This window comes from Lytechinus variegatus, chromosome 6 (assembly GCF_018143015.1).
Source record: "Lytechinus variegatus isolate NC3 chromosome 6, Lvar_3.0, whole genome shotgun sequence".
Lineage (NCBI taxonomy): Eukaryota > Metazoa > Echinodermata > Echinoidea > Temnopleuroida > Toxopneustidae > Lytechinus > Lytechinus variegatus.
In genome coordinates this window covers 5,055,705-5,071,717 of record NC_054745.1, presented here as the reverse complement: position 1 = coordinate 5,071,717, position 16,013 = coordinate 5,055,705, and the positions used below count along the sequence as shown (strand labels likewise).

Genomic DNA, 16,013 nt, shown 5'->3' with positions numbered 1-16,013 from the left:
AGGGGTCGATGATCTCGAATACCTGAACTAACTTGGCTCTTATTAGTTTCATTTGATAAAGTAGACTATAACACGTTCTGTGTTACACATCTCCCTCATTATAACAAACGACATTTCGACAGCTTTTCGATTTATTGACGCGCATCGTACACACTAATGTGATCACCTCCTTATATTCTGTAGAATGTATGCAACGAGTCAAGCCCTATTTTATGTTGATTTATTTCAATTCTTCAACTGTCGGATAGCACGTGGTTGAACTAATTTTGGCCCTTTTTTATCATTCAAGATATCTACAGTAAGGATATTTCTGAGTCTCTGACCGTTAGAAAATATCGCAGTCTTCGAGGATGAATATTCAACACAGCTATGCAAATTCAAATGAAACTGAGAAAAATCAGGATTTCGAAGCATAAAGTAAAAAATAAAATGGAGATATGATGATGTTTTAATATTAGTAAATGATAATAAAAATATTCGTAATAATAATGGTAATAATGAAAAGCAATAGGAGTAACCTTAACTCACTAGAGTGTATAAAAAATAACAATTACAATAATAACACTGATAATAGTAATAACGAAATTAATAATAAAACAACAATAATCGTAATAATGATATAGATATTTGGGTCAATCCTACTTACTATTACTCAATTTTTTGCACGAGCCCCCTGCTTTTTGATCAGCACACAATGCATCAGAGAAAATACATATGAGATAATAAGCTGCTTATCTATATAATAATAATCGACCTGTATTCACCAAAATTTTACTGAATTATAGGTTTGCAATGGCGTTTTTTCCAATACATTGTAAAGACTTGATTTTCGTTATGTTAAGTATTACTCCAATTGATATCTATCCTATTTTGAATTTGAATATATGTACATCACAAATTCTTTCACGTAAACTCTAATAAACATGGGGTAAAAAAAATCTTCGTGATGGTAACTATGTGTACAACCAATGTTGGGCATTTCTTTCGGGAATTTTTATTCACCCAGTGTCATGAAAATTGTGCCCATTCTAAAGTGACTGCTGCTTGTTTTTGTAACATTACAGGACAATATGCTTCCCGCATTGGGTAGAATAGTGCCCCATATTGGTTGGACCCAGTCATACTTACCCTCGTGCTGGTTAAAACTTTACCCATTTTTTTACAGTATACCTGTTTGATGTTTTACCCATGTATTACTTGTGAGCCTGTTATTGTAAGCATGCCAATTACAGCCTTTTGGCTGTGTAATGACCGTATTGAATTGAATTGGCTTCTAATCCCACGATGGAGATATACATCACCCAGAAATAACACAGAATCGCCAAGCTTTTTGAAGACGATCTACATTATTGAAATAAATTACACTTAATTACACTTAATTTAAAAATGTACAATAATTGACGGATACAACAAATATATTTTTTTTTATTTTCCGATTAGATTATTATTGTTCTTTGTTATGTCTATTATACTACAGCGATGGCAACACAAGGATATATTCCAGATGAGCTTCTTTGTAAGCTAGCTGAAGACATCGAGACCGGTGAACAGATGGAGGCCTTGGGACGTACACTAGGATTCAACACTGCAGCCATCAATAGATACGCAGAGACTAACAGACTCGAAGGACGGGTCACGTGTAAGGGAACACGTGACATGTTGTGTGACTGGAGACAGAGAGTAGATCCATCCAATCAGCATCTTAGGCTGAAACAAGCTCTTATTGATGCTAATCTAGTCAGGCTTGCTGAACTTTATCTCAGAGAGGCGTTAACTACCCAAGGTGAAAATATAATTTAGGCCAAATAATATATTAATTATCAACGAATTAAACATGAATATCTTTGTTTTGTCGTAGTTTAAATGAACGATTTTTCTGCCAAGCACTCATACTCTATCCATATTTTTTTTTTCTCCTGGAAGCATCAAACTATCAATTTAGAATAAATATTAAAATTTTACCTTTTCCAGTTTCATCAGATAAATATTTAGAGCGTATAAAACAAAATCTTCCCTTATCAAGTCCTTTTACGCCTTTTGGACCCCTTGCGCGAGGCAATGCTCAGCGGGTCACGCACAGTCGCACAAGCGCTGCCCGGCTAGCGCTAGGGCTACGCTAGGGCACGGCTGTTGAGGCCCTAAACCGCTAATTGCACCTAAACCGCAAATTGCCGCCTGAGTTTGTAGAAAAAAAAAGTTTAGTCTTGTTTACTCAATAGCAATGCACATCTTCTCCCTTCTTCTCCAGATCCAGGGAAAAAACATATGTTTTTCTTCTTTTTCAAAATGGATGGTCAGATATCATTCAAACCTAGTAGGAATTATGCTTAGGTGTAGGGGACACAAAGTTGTTCAAGGGATACCTGCAGCCCCCTGTAAATTTCAGAAATCTTCTTCTTCAGATCAAGAAGTAGAACAGTCAAGTTGTTTGGTATGTAGGTAGACACCTTAATAGGTGAAGAACAAAAGTTGTTCATGTCAGATCCAGGGGTAGCCCCCTTGGGGCCCTGTGGGGGCTTAACATTTGGGGGAGGGGCACTTTAAGGAAAATCCTTTTTTTTCTTCTTTTTCAAAACAGATGGTCAAATTTTATCCAAACCTGGCTGAAATCATGCTTAGGGGAAGGGGACGCACATGTATTTAAATGGTACCCCCTGGACCCTGTGGGGGCATCCAGAGGCAAAACTGTAAATTTCTACTTCTCCTTCTCCAGTTCCAAAAATGGAAGTTGTGTCATGCATACAATCTTATTGGGTGAAAAATTAAGAGTTCTTAATGACAGCTCCTAGGATGACCCCCTTGGGGCCCTGTGGGGGTTTCGAGTTGGGGGTGGGGCATTTCAAGGGGGAAAATATTTTTTTCTGTTGCAAATTTGATGGTCAAATTTTATCCCATATTGATACTGGAATTGTGCTCATGAATAGGGGATGCACAGATAATATTCACATTGTAAATATGGCCCTCGCGGGGACCCTGGGGGGAGGGGTGGGAGAGCCCAAAGGGGCAAGACTCTGTAAATGTCTAACTTCTAATCCAGAAGTATAGGAGTAAGTTTATTGTGTCCAAATACCTTCATAAGTGAAGAATGGAAATTATTCCTGAAAATACCTGGGATGGCCCCCTCTGGGGTAAGGGGGGGTGGGGTGCTCCAACGGTAAATATAATTTGTTTTGTTCTTTGAAATGCATGTTCCAGTTTTATCCCAACTTTGTAGATATGATTCTTATATGTTTGCAATGCAAATATACATAAACATACTCATACATATACATACTCAGCTTGTAAGCTGAGGAATAAAAATTGCTCATGGCACTTCTGAGGGTCTTGCCATTGGGCCCTGTGGACCCAAGTTCAATTTAGGTCCAGTAGGATTTCACAGTTCGAATTGATGCCATGCTCCTAGTTGCAACAAGGGAGCTTGCATCAGCTGAATATCCGTCAGCTCAGGTGAGCGTTAAGCCCCCTGGGGCTCTTGTTAATAATTTCAGGGTGAGAAAATCACTTGTCAGTATTGATGTTTGGATATTTATATTACAGTGGGTTTTGAAGAGTTTTAAAGCTACACGTTCGTCCTTTAAGCATTCGTGATTAAATCTTTTAACATGAATTCATTGTTCTTCTATCTTTGTTTTTCCTTTTCTTTTTAGTTGTGTGGAACATGTAATTCACGTAATGCCTATTATAATATGTCACCGAAGTTTGTTGTTTTCATGTTATAGTTGTCTGATACTTTGTCAAAATGATGGTGTGTGTGTGTGTGTGTGTGTGTGTGTACCTGTTTGTGTGTTTGTGTTTATGTATGTGTGATTGAATGTATGTGTTATAGGATGAGAATAGAGAGAAAGGGGTGGACAGGGAAATTGATATAAAAGAACAAGAACGCATCAATACCTATTCTTTTGCTACTTGCTTTTATTTCTCTGAACTTGAATATCATCAGCAAACTGTTCACATAAACGTAATTATAATGACAATATCACCACAGATTTTCCTTTTTATTGGTATTCTCCCGCTGAAATATGACAACTGGGACTATAGTCGTGACTTTCATCATGGAATATAGCTTTGAAGTACGAATCACTTATACAGTCAATCACTTCGGATGACATGCCCTTATCGCTTTCAAAGGACAGTCACTCAATTATGAAAATATTGTTCTCTCAAGGTAGGCCACCGATTGCTGTCATTTCAACAGAATGCTAAATTTAACATGTTTTTTTCTTGAATGGTGATAAAGGAACTTTGGATTTCAAATTATTTAATTGCAATAATTTTTGGCTGTTGGAATCAGGGCTGCACAGAAGTTAAAAAAATGCACATGAATATAATAGTAAACCATGTTTTTGTATCTTGTTCAATACCAAAATCTCTTCAAAGAAATTAACTTTATATTGTTGGTTAATTGTAACTAAATAAACTATAAATTACTACTACTTCTAATACTACTACTACTACTACTACTAGAACTATACTACTACTGCTACTACTACTCTTGCTGCCAATAATGATAATTATTGTGACTATAATGATAATGATTATACCAATGATAACGAAGGACTTGGATGAGTGGTTTCACTCCCCTGGTAACATTTAGTATTAAATTTTAAAAATTTTTTGAAAATAAGCTACTATTACTACTAGTACTACCACTACTACTACCACTTCTACTACTACTCCTACTCCTTTACTACTACTACTACTACTACTACTACTACTACTACTACTCCTACTACTACTACTAAAACTACTACTACTACTACTCTTACTGCTACTACTACTTCTACTACTGCTACTCATACTACTACTACTACTACTACTACTATTACTACTATTTCGTACTGATTATGACTATAATAATATGAGTACATGGCTTCATTACCCTCGTAACATTTTGTATTTAAGTTTTAAAAAGATTATAATAAATGTTTTAAAAAAATATTTATAGCGATTCTTTCTTTATTTTCCCCCTTTCATTTCTCCCCTTTTCCTTTTCCTTTGCTTAAACTTACAGGCGTTAGATTATACTAGGGGAGAATTAGGGATACACAAAAAACGCCAAAAAAAAAACACAAAAAAAAATCGGCACTATGTACAGCCCAAGTTGCCCAACTCTCGCCATAACCAAAAGTCCAAAAACCAACAAACAAGAAGAACAATAATGATAGCCTTTTAGGGCCCCATGGGAGACCAACTTTATGTTGAATGAGCACCCTGGTAAAATATTTAAATAAATAAATAAACAAATAAATAAATACATACGTGTATCAACAAAAACATTTCTCATAAAAATGAGATCAGCGCCCTAATTCTAATTCCTCACTCTTCAACCTCAATTCTTCTGCGATTTATGTTTGCCGCCCTCTGTGTTCACGCCTCTAATGCGCGCACGGTCCTTGTTAATATTCTACATGCTTAGGCGGCAATTTGCGGTTTGGGTGCAATTTGCGGTTTAGGGCCTTAACACACGGCGGCCGTGGCCCCTGCCTGCTGCACTGCATATCAGGTACAGTACGCGCCCGGCCCGAATATGACAACTTTTGCCATTGGCTGGAATGTGGTCTGACTCATGTTTATTTAAAGCTAAAACGCGAAGTTTGACCAATGAACATCATTCTTACATCATCGTAAAGTTTAGAAAAAACTGAACAATGACTCATGGGAACTAAGCTGTACGATACCATCAAGCGAAATGGGAACGAGTGGGAAATCGCTTTTGGTGACATAAAGTAGGATTTTACGTTGAGTTTCATCCTATTTTTGATATGAAAGGGATGTGTTTGACCCCAAAACGCGAATGTAATTAACATCTTTGCAAAAATTTCAATTATTTAATGGAAATAATATGATATCATCAGTATTATATCATTGGAACTAGGGATAAAAAAGTGGGAACTTTTTTCAGGAATGACAAAATTGTTAACAAAACATGAAATTTCCAATGGTATTTCCATAGAGTGGTAGACAAGCGCGGAAAGCACGCGCAGTTAGTGTCCCATAGGATTCGATATGTACTAAAAAAATATGCTTTATACCATGGTCACATTTGTTCTACGGCGGCCGTACGGCGAGTCGAAACAGCCTTTTTGTACGAGCTAAATAGAGGTGGTTTGAATAAAAATGAATAAAACGGCTGTTTTCAACTCGCCGTACGGCCGCCGTAGAGCAAATGTGACCAAAATATTAGATATCTGCATTACGGCCTTATTTCCCACTTTTAATCTACCGCTGAGTGTAAATATTTTGCAAGAACTTTCGTTAAAAAATATTTTTCTCTTTTTTTCCTTCCTCAAACATGTCAAAGGATTGTTTCTTTGGTATGTATTCTTGTTTGTGTACTATCATATTGAATTATGGAAAAAGGGCCCGCACAGGTATCTCTTATTCCGAATCAGCTCTTTGTCCTATTTCAAAGGGCAGATATCACGTGGTTGAACTCATTCTGCTCAAGGTTTTTGTTATATCGTTCCAGATACCTACAGTAAGAAGATCTCGGAATCTCTGACTGTTCGAAAATGTCGCACAATCTTGGAGGACAAATATTCGAATGAGCTATGTAAAATTCAAATGAAACCTTGGGACAAAGATGATTATGCAGAGTTTGAAGAAATGCACACCGTTGTTACCATGGTAAAAAAGAATGCCCGTGGAAGAGATATTAAGGCAAAACAAATACTTCAAGGCTCTGTTGGAAAAATATTTTCAGCAAAGGTAAACGGGAATCTTCCAACACGAATCCTTATTTCGGCTCTGGCTGGACGAGGAAAGACGACAGCTGTCGCTAAGATGGCACACGACTGGGTTCACAGAGAGGAAGGGTCAGGATTAGAAGACTTGCCACTTTTGTTCGTAGTCAAGTTTCGAAACACAAGTCAAAGTACATCGATCGGAGAAGCTATCATATCACAACTCCTGAGTGATGTTGACGATCTGACGCCAGAGGGGCTAGAGAGTTTCATCAGACAACATCAGGGAATCTGTCATATTGTACTAGATGGGCTCGATGAGTATGCTGGTATCTCTTCGTCAAGCAATATCATGAGAATTATCCGCAGTGAAATGTTTCCACAATGTCGAGTTATTGTAACAACACGACCTCACCTAGAAGACATTTTTAGTCAAGGGGATCTACCAAGGGTGTATACAAAGATGGAGATCGAAGGATTCGCGCGAGAGAACGCACGCGATTACATTGACAGGTTCTTTACTTCTGTTCAGAAACCTATGAAAGCGGATGGTCTGAAAGTTTACCTCGATGAACAACCCCTTATTGAGGAACTAGTAAAAACTCCGCTATTTTGCCTCATGGTCTGTCACTTGTGGTCTGAAGAACTACTTCAGCGTGACACTACAACTCAAACAGCATTACTCGACCAAGTTAACGTATTCTTAATGCTCCACGCAAATGCCCGGACACCTGGCTTGATAAACACTCAAGAACAACTAAACCAAATAATACTGAAACTGGGAGAAATTGCTCTCACTGGTCTGCTCAATGATGCTAAGAAGTTAGTTTTCTCGTCTTGTGATTTTCAGAGAGTTCCCTCTATTCTTGATATGGCATGCGCCCTAGGAATTGTCTCAAAGACTGTTGTTTCAACCAGACGCCTTCCACAACTTGACGAAGCATTTTCCACTACCATAACTACTATTGAGTTTTATCACAAACTTGCTCAAGAACATGCAGCTGGAAAGTATCTTGCTGATAAAACAAACCGTGTTCTTTTGTGGTTTAGGTTCAGTAAGTTAGACCAAGTGCTGCGAGATATAAAGGCAAACATTGGTGAATATGAAAATCTTATTCGATTTGCTTCTGGTACGAAGAGCAATCTCAGCATTAGAATAATGGAGAGCGTCCTTACAAATAGGTATTTATCTGAAAGTGAGCGATATCGTATTCTTCTAGATTGTTCATCAGAGTCTGGGGTCAACGATGGGAATGTGTCATCATTGTTACGAAGGTGTGTGACGTCACAGCGTATGATATTAAAGTCACCAACAGTGTATACTATTGTTGGGATGCAAAATCTTCCACGTGAGCTGAAACAGAAGGTAATCTAATGCCAGAGGATTGCCATAGAAATAAGTCCATAAAAGTCCCTCTAATGTTATACTTCGTATTTGGTATATCATACCATATAGGCTTACTTTTGTTATACCTAATAGCGCATCATTGACCGATGTAAATCAGCAATAGCTTAACAGATAAAGACGACTACATAAATTGATGAACCAAATACTGTGATCGAACATTAAACAAATCCGAGTTTTAAAAATAACAGCTGAGTATTGTGGGTATTTTTACTAACTTGTCTGTTTATTGGAGGACGCAGTCCTATGCGAAATGATAAATAAATGGTTCGATACTCAATGATTCTGAATGGTTAAATAATACGCATTGAATGTTCAGTTACCATAAAAAATAAAACTGGTTAATTTCCTTCCAATGCTGCATATTTCAATGTTTCTTTCATCTTCTTAATAGGTTGTTAGTGTACAATTTGAGCAGTCTATCATGACAGCCGCTTTGACGGATGGACTATGGGCCTGTCTTAAATCATTCCCGATGATAAATTCTCTCACAATCTCAGACACATCTATTGATTTCCCTCCATCTCCTCCTGAGTTACCATCCATCACAAGCCTATCAGTTAAGGGAGTGACGTCACAATGCTATAAAGGTCTGATCTCGATGCTCCCTTGTTTGACAGACATAGTAGATATCGATATCACTATCGATGATGCAGAGGGAGACATTGCCTATATCTCGGCTAGTCTTCATCGGACTGGAGGACAGAAGCTCGAACGAATAATCATTCGCGACACTCCGTCATCATTCCCGCCACTGAAGAGTCCTTTCAAGAGTGAGACAGAGGGAGGACCGATGCTGCTTTTCGTAAAAAATAGATTGGGCCCGAACATGCTTATATTGCAGAACCATGACAACGCTCTACATCCGGAAAAGAAATGTCCTGTTGAAGTCCTCGAGTCGTTTGCATTCTTGGCATCATTGGCTCAACTGAAACTAAAGTGGGTTGTTATTTCTTAGACAATAAGAATTACATTAAAGGCAACTTTTCCCAGAAATGAGAAAATAAAACAAGAATTATGCGGAAAATTTTATCAAAATTGGATGTAAAATAAGAAAGTTATGACATTTCAAAATTTCGCTAATTTTTAAAAAAAACAGGGATTGCACAACTCAGTGACATACAAATGAGTCAATCGATGGTGTCCCTCATTCACTATTCCTTTTGTTTTCATCGTATGAATTATACAATATTTCATTTTTTTTTTCAGATTTGACAATAAGGATCAACTTGATTGAACGATATAGAATTAAAACAATGCTAATGGCACATGTTCAGGGAAGAATTAATATTTGTTTCACACGCCAAAAGGGAGAATATTGGAATATTTCATGCAATAAATAGCAAAATGAATAGTGAGTGAATGATGTCATCAGTCTCCTCATTTGCATACATACAGGGATGTGAATATAACTGTTTTGTGAAATTAAGCGAAACTTTTAAATGTCATGACTTTTTTATTTTACATCCGATTCTGATGACATTTCCAGTGTTATGCTTGTTGGATTGTTTGTTTTCTTATTCGAATAAACTTTTTTCTTTTGATTTGAATAAAAAGGGGGAAATACAACAAGCTCAACTCTTAACATTTTATCAAAAGCGAAATCCGATGTAAAACAAGAAAGCTATCATAATGACGTTTGAAAATGTCGCTTATTTTTCACAAAGCGGTTACACATGTACGCACATCCCGAACTTTATGCAAATCAGGGAATAGATGACATCACTCACTATTTCTTTTGTATTTCATTTTATGAAAAATATGAGATATATTCTAATTTTCTCCTCATTTTCATGTGAAACAAAGGTTCATTTCTCTCTGAACATAATGAATTATCATTGTTTAACATTTTATGGTTTCGTCAAGATCGTCAAGTCTTTAAAAAATGAAATAATGTATTATTAAAACAATAAAAACGAAATAGTGAGGGATATCATCGATTCTCTCAGTTCCATGTGCCTAAATTGTGCATACAACTAATTTGTGAAAAATAAGCGAAACTTTAGAATAAATGTCATAACTTTCTTTTTATCAGATTTTGATGAAATTTTCAGTATTATGCTTGTCTGATATTTTTTCTCTATTGATTCAAATGAATTTCTTTTGAGGTGGTCTTGACCTTAAAGTAGACGTGAGATTATATTAAAATTGATTTAGCTACAAGGATTAGGCAAATTGAAATCCACCAAAAGTCTTTCGATACAGCATGTACAGTTTATAGAAAGTTGCCAGTCTCTCTCAGAATAGCTTGTTTTCCTTCTCTTCATCAATAATCATTTGCATTTAAAGTTGCAGCTGCGTCCACGATTTTCTAATTAACGATTGCCTTAAAGAGTGAAGAGTATAAGTAAAGCAATTAAAATATTACCGATCATTCTCATTACGTCCAGTAAATTAATATCATCACTTCTTTTTCTTTTGTTTTATTACACATTGACCAAATTTCGAAAATCGTATTTTTTTATAGTACTAGCTTACATAGCGTACTGCAAGGAAAAAAAACCTTGGACCTTACAAGGTAAAACTAAATCTGTATTATACTGCATTATCATGACATGTAAATCATTTGACCACAACGTTTCAAGGTTTTACCGAACTCTATGAATTAGAGGCCAAACTGGTCATTTCCCGCTTGATAGTATTAGCATGGAGCTAACAGAGATGGTATTAGTATACATGTACGTTGAAGGGGTCTATTAAAGGGTAATTCTTTGTGATGGGAGATATCTATTAAACATTTTTCGTTACTAAAATTAAAACAGCTTTAGAGATTATACGGCTTTCGATATGTGTCAGACGACATGTTTTTCCCCATCAAAATGATAGGTCATAAATTTCCCTTTTCCTCTATTATATAGATTTCTTAATGGTTGGTGTTTCAACTTCGAAACGACGTTTGAGGTGAAGGTAAGCATTGATTGCTTTGAAGTTTAATGATATTACCATTAAACAATCATTTCAGTCAATTCATAATAATATGATCCCACCATTAGGAAAAAAAAGTATTTGTATTAAACGCAATAATTAGCCCCCTGTTCGCATGCAGGGTTTAGTCTAAATACACTGTAGCATATTTCTAAATACGTACGTATTTTAATTAAATGGAAAGTTTACCCTAAAGATTTTTTTTAATAGCAAAAAAACAATTTAAAATATTGATGAAGGTCGAGCGAGTTCCATAAAACATGAATAAGAGTATTAATAGGAGTGGGCTATGGGTCAAAAATGTTTTTTGTGTCAATTCAATATGGCAACAGTTTTTTTTCCTTGTAATGTGTCTCAACAAGAAATGAGAATATTTTTGTCTTGGGTCCGAGAAAAAAGTGTGCCGGACCAGAATCCACAACCCCCCAAAATCATAGTTTTGGCCACGAGTTCTTTATTTGGTGTTTTTTTTCTAGTTTTGGTGTCTATAAGTTTTTGCTAGAAGGCAATTTGTTTTTCCTACAACAGATATTTTCAAACCATTATTTGTTGACTTAGAAGGTAATTTCACTTAAATTTTACACATTTTTAGAGTTTTTTTTCAGCCAAAAAAAATAGGTTTCATCGTCCTGGGATTCTTGGACATTAGATGATACAAGTTCAACAATAACAAATAGCTTCCTTTAATAACTATATTGCTTTTTCCTCTACTTTGGGTTTTACGGATTTTTGCGAAATATATCTTATTAAACAAAAAATGTCAATTATCCATTCGGGCTATATATATGTACGGTATATACTGCACTGCATACATGTAGGTCCATGCATTGACCACCATGACATAAAACACGGCCTGTATACATACGTGTGTAAACTATAGTGTCATAGAATTAGGTTTAGAATTACATGCCTCAGAAATTGAAGATATGTTTTGTCTCGGAAATTGTATATTTTGTCAAATATGCTAATTCAGGGGCGGAGAGACGTAAATATCATTAACGATGAATTATAGTCAACCCCACGTTATGGCATTTACACTGTAGCTATTCCAGGTCCAATCTCTTAAAAATTTACCATTACTTTAATTTTGCCGTCCAATGGTAACTTGCACGGAACCTTGATTCTGATTGGCTCTTGATCAGCATTACCATGGTACTTGACCCCATAAACATAGGCTGGTTAGACACCACATCCAAGTAAAAAAAAACACCTCCAAATGAAGAAGATACATGTATGGTTAAAATGTGTTGTAGCATATGATATAGGGTAAGTGTAGGTAATTGGAGACCGTAGGTAACTGGAGACCACTGAAGCTGAAACTATCCTGCCCTGCCTGCGCCTGGCTATAATGTTGTTATAGCGCCATCTACAGTTTCTACAATACTTCTGCAAGATCACTCTGTTTGTTTACGATACAGATCGTCATTTAGTGCAACAAAAAACTTCGAAATAGGTCAAGGTATGATATTTTCATCTTCAAATTTTTCTCTGGTGTAAAAATTCATTTTTCAAGGAATGTTGGGGCGTGTTCGCATAGTGAAGAGGTGATCGGTAAAAGTACTTCCAATAGGAAGTTTTGTAAGTGAGCTAGCCACATAAACACTAAAAACGGCCACTGTGTTTTGTGTATGGGTGATACTGTGGCAACAATGAACTGGTCAGTCCAATAATGTGTGTAGTTAATGGGGGACACCAACATGGCGACTGTTTGTTCTGAATGGCAGGTGTCACAGGAAAGTCCTTGACAAAGCATCTTTTATTTTATGTAACGAATCTACAAAATGGCTGCAGAAATGAGAGTAAATATGGGCCTACTTTCCTTTCTTTTTTTTCAGAAAAGTTATTTTTAAAGCACTTCAGAACATTTAGGATTTAAGCCTAAAGCATCATTTATCATTGCAAACAAAAAGACATATTTTTAACCACATCTAGTTCATATTGTTTTAAAATGATGTTAAAATAATTGGCTACATGTATTTCTGTAAGAAAAGTGTTTGAACTGAGCATGACAATCCCATTTTACTAAAGTTTTCTTGCAAATAACATGGTTTGTAACTGTCCCTCATTACCTACACATGTAGGTAATGAGAGACCTTTAATGATGACGTCATTAATCCTCATCTTATTAATCAATTGATTTGTGTTAACCATTTTGTTATCAAATAGAGAGTAGAAGTTGCTGAAGAGGAAAAAAAACCTTTCAAGAGTGTGTCATTTTCCATGTTCATGTAAATTATGCAAATGAGCTTAACGGTCTCCAATTACCTACACTTACCCTACATCTCATATTTATGTGCAATTTACGTTGCATCTGGTTTAATCATGTACATCAGCTGACAAGCAACCAAATTCACAATTTGCAATCTAATTCGTAATCTCATGAGCTCCTTTTTATGACTCTATATACAGGCCTTGTTAAACATGTTATATGCCATGGTGGTCCATGCATGGATATATACAATGTAGTATTATGTAGAGTGCATTGTACGCTATAACCCCTATGGATAAATGACAATTTCTTTTATTTGATATGATATATTTCCCAAATATCCCTAAACCCCAATTTAGAGGAATATAAGCATACAAAAATAAACATGTAGCTACATAAGCTTCTTGCTACTGTTCAACTGGTATCGTCAAAATTAATATCCAAGAACTACAGAACGATGAAACCTACTTTTGGGCTGAAAACGTGCTTTAAAAATTGGTAAATTTCATAAATCGCCTTATAACTCTAATTTATTTAAGTATTATTTTTAGGAAAAACAAATTACCTGCCCCCTCCCCCCCCCCAAAAAAAAAAAAACAACAACATATGAATAGACAGTACAAAACCAAAGTAAAAAACCACTAAATAAAATAATTGAGGCAAAAAATAAGTTTTTTTTTTTTGGGGGGGGGTTGTCGGCCATTTTGGATTTTGGCCCGGTACACTTTTTTCCTGGACCCGAGACAAAAAATATTGTCATTACATGTTGAGATAAGCTCAAACGAACACACACAAAAAAATGTTGCAACATTAAAGCCCCAAATCACACATTTATAGCCCACTCCTAGTATTAAGCCATAAAATTTTGCACATATGACGTCATAAACGAGCAGCTGCCCCATTACTGTTCATTTTTAAAAGGGTGCAAATTGATTAGTCTATTGGTTTAATAAAGGTACAATAACAACCATTTTCAGTTTTCAGAAAAATGACATTAGCTTCTTTTTTTACCACACGATACGTAGGAAAGTTGTTTGCATATGGAAGTATGACGTTACAACTCCCATCCCCCCCCCCCCCCGAAAAAAAACATCCAGCAATAATTTTCTTTCATTTTTGGGGCTTTCTAGCAATAAACTTTTGACATGGTATTTTTTCTTGTAAAACTGTTAGGCAGTTTGACTACCCCATGCGTAGACATTATCAATCACTGTAATATGCCCCCCCCCCCTTCGAGATATGTTAACTGCGCCAGGGAATCAACGTATACCTTTTACGATATTTTTTTTCACGCATTATATTTATCTTTTTATTTATCATTTTGTTTGTTCTCTTTTGAGGGGGTTTCACCAAGGTATCCTCGTAACTAAAGGGGATTCGCAAGTAAACTAGAACTAACAATAAATTTGCGATAGTTCAAAATCATTTCGTCATGTTGGTTTAAACTAGGGCTCAATGTCAAACGTTAAGTAACCGCTAAAATAACAAAAAACAGACATAAGCCATCCGGTTCTAACAAAATTCAAAATTACCAATGACACGAAACATAGGAATCTGAACTTCACTATACATGAGAAATCGTGAGGTTTTTTTTAAGTTGAAGCAAGAAGTATATGAAGAGAGTAGTACGAAATTTTATAAAATGTCGAATGCAAAAATGTAAAATCAATAAATATCAAACGTGTGACAGAGCGGGCAGAACATATTCTCGAAATAAAGACATTACATTTTTCTCGCCGAAATAAAACTTTCGAGATGTCTAAAGATTAAATCTATAAACCGTTATTGTTTTTACTAACTAGCGATATATACTACTTAATTTGTTATTACCTGTATTATCTATCCACCCACTAAATAATGAATAATCACGCTTGAAAATAAAATTATTATTCATTTAACATAACATTATTTTTAATATATACACAAATTTGTTTTCATTCTTTCTTCAGATAACTAACTGTCAACTGTCTCCAGAGATGACTACGAGAATATGGTCCTGTCTGAGTTCCTTCACCTCACTGAACCGTCTCACCATCTTAGACTCATCTATCAGTTTCCCTCCATCTCTTCCTGAGCTACAATCCATCACAGATCTATCAACTGATGGAGTGACGTCACAGTGCTGTAAAGGGTTGATCTCATCACTCCCTCCTTTGGTATATATGGATATCATACTCGATGAGGCAGAGAGAGACATAGCCCATATCACGGCTGGTCTTCGTCGGGCTGGAGGACGGAAGCTCACACACATTATCCTTTGCACTCCGTTATCACTCCCATCAGAGAAGTGTCGCGTATCTAAAGAGACAATAAGAGGAATGGGTCTGTTCATCAAGGGACGTACCAAGAACCTGATTGAGCTCAATCTGACTCGGGTGATATGCACAGACGAAGATGACATGGTTAATCTCATTGAATGCTGCAGACATGTGAAGATGATGGAGCGCATATGGTAGGTTCTTGGTTTGAACATTTATTTGTTATTATAACTAACACACATCAATCAAAATCAGTAGTTTGATTCACAAACAGTGTTCATAATACAGTACACTTTATTTTTATGTTATTGTATTATGGTGTCAATCCAAAGCAGTTGTTCTATTCATGTACTAGTAGAATGTAATGTGTGTATTGGCTATTTAATGATAATTTTTGGATGTGATGAGAGAACAAAATCTAGCGTTGATAGAGTTGGATTATGATTTTCTTAATAATATGTATCATCTGTTAGAATTATCATAAAAAAATATATGACAGGTAAATCAACACGTTCACATTACAAGAAGTCCCC

General features: G+C 35.9%; 1 protein-coding gene across 1 annotated transcript; it reads left to right on the top strand.

Moving 5' to 3' along the window:
* The first annotated feature begins 1,474 nt into the window (after positions 1-1,474).
* LOC121416900 lies at positions 1,475-15,678 on the top strand. Its single transcript, XM_041610427.1, has 4 exons — positions 1,475-1,783; positions 6,470-8,049; positions 8,483-8,678; positions 15,353-15,678. The coding sequence occupies exons 1-4, from the start codon at positions 1,480-1,482 to the stop codon at positions 15,676-15,678; spliced, it is 2,406 nt and encodes an 801-aa protein (XP_041466361.1). The 5' UTR covers positions 1,475-1,479.
* The last annotated feature ends 335 nt before the right edge of the window (positions 15,679-16,013 follow it).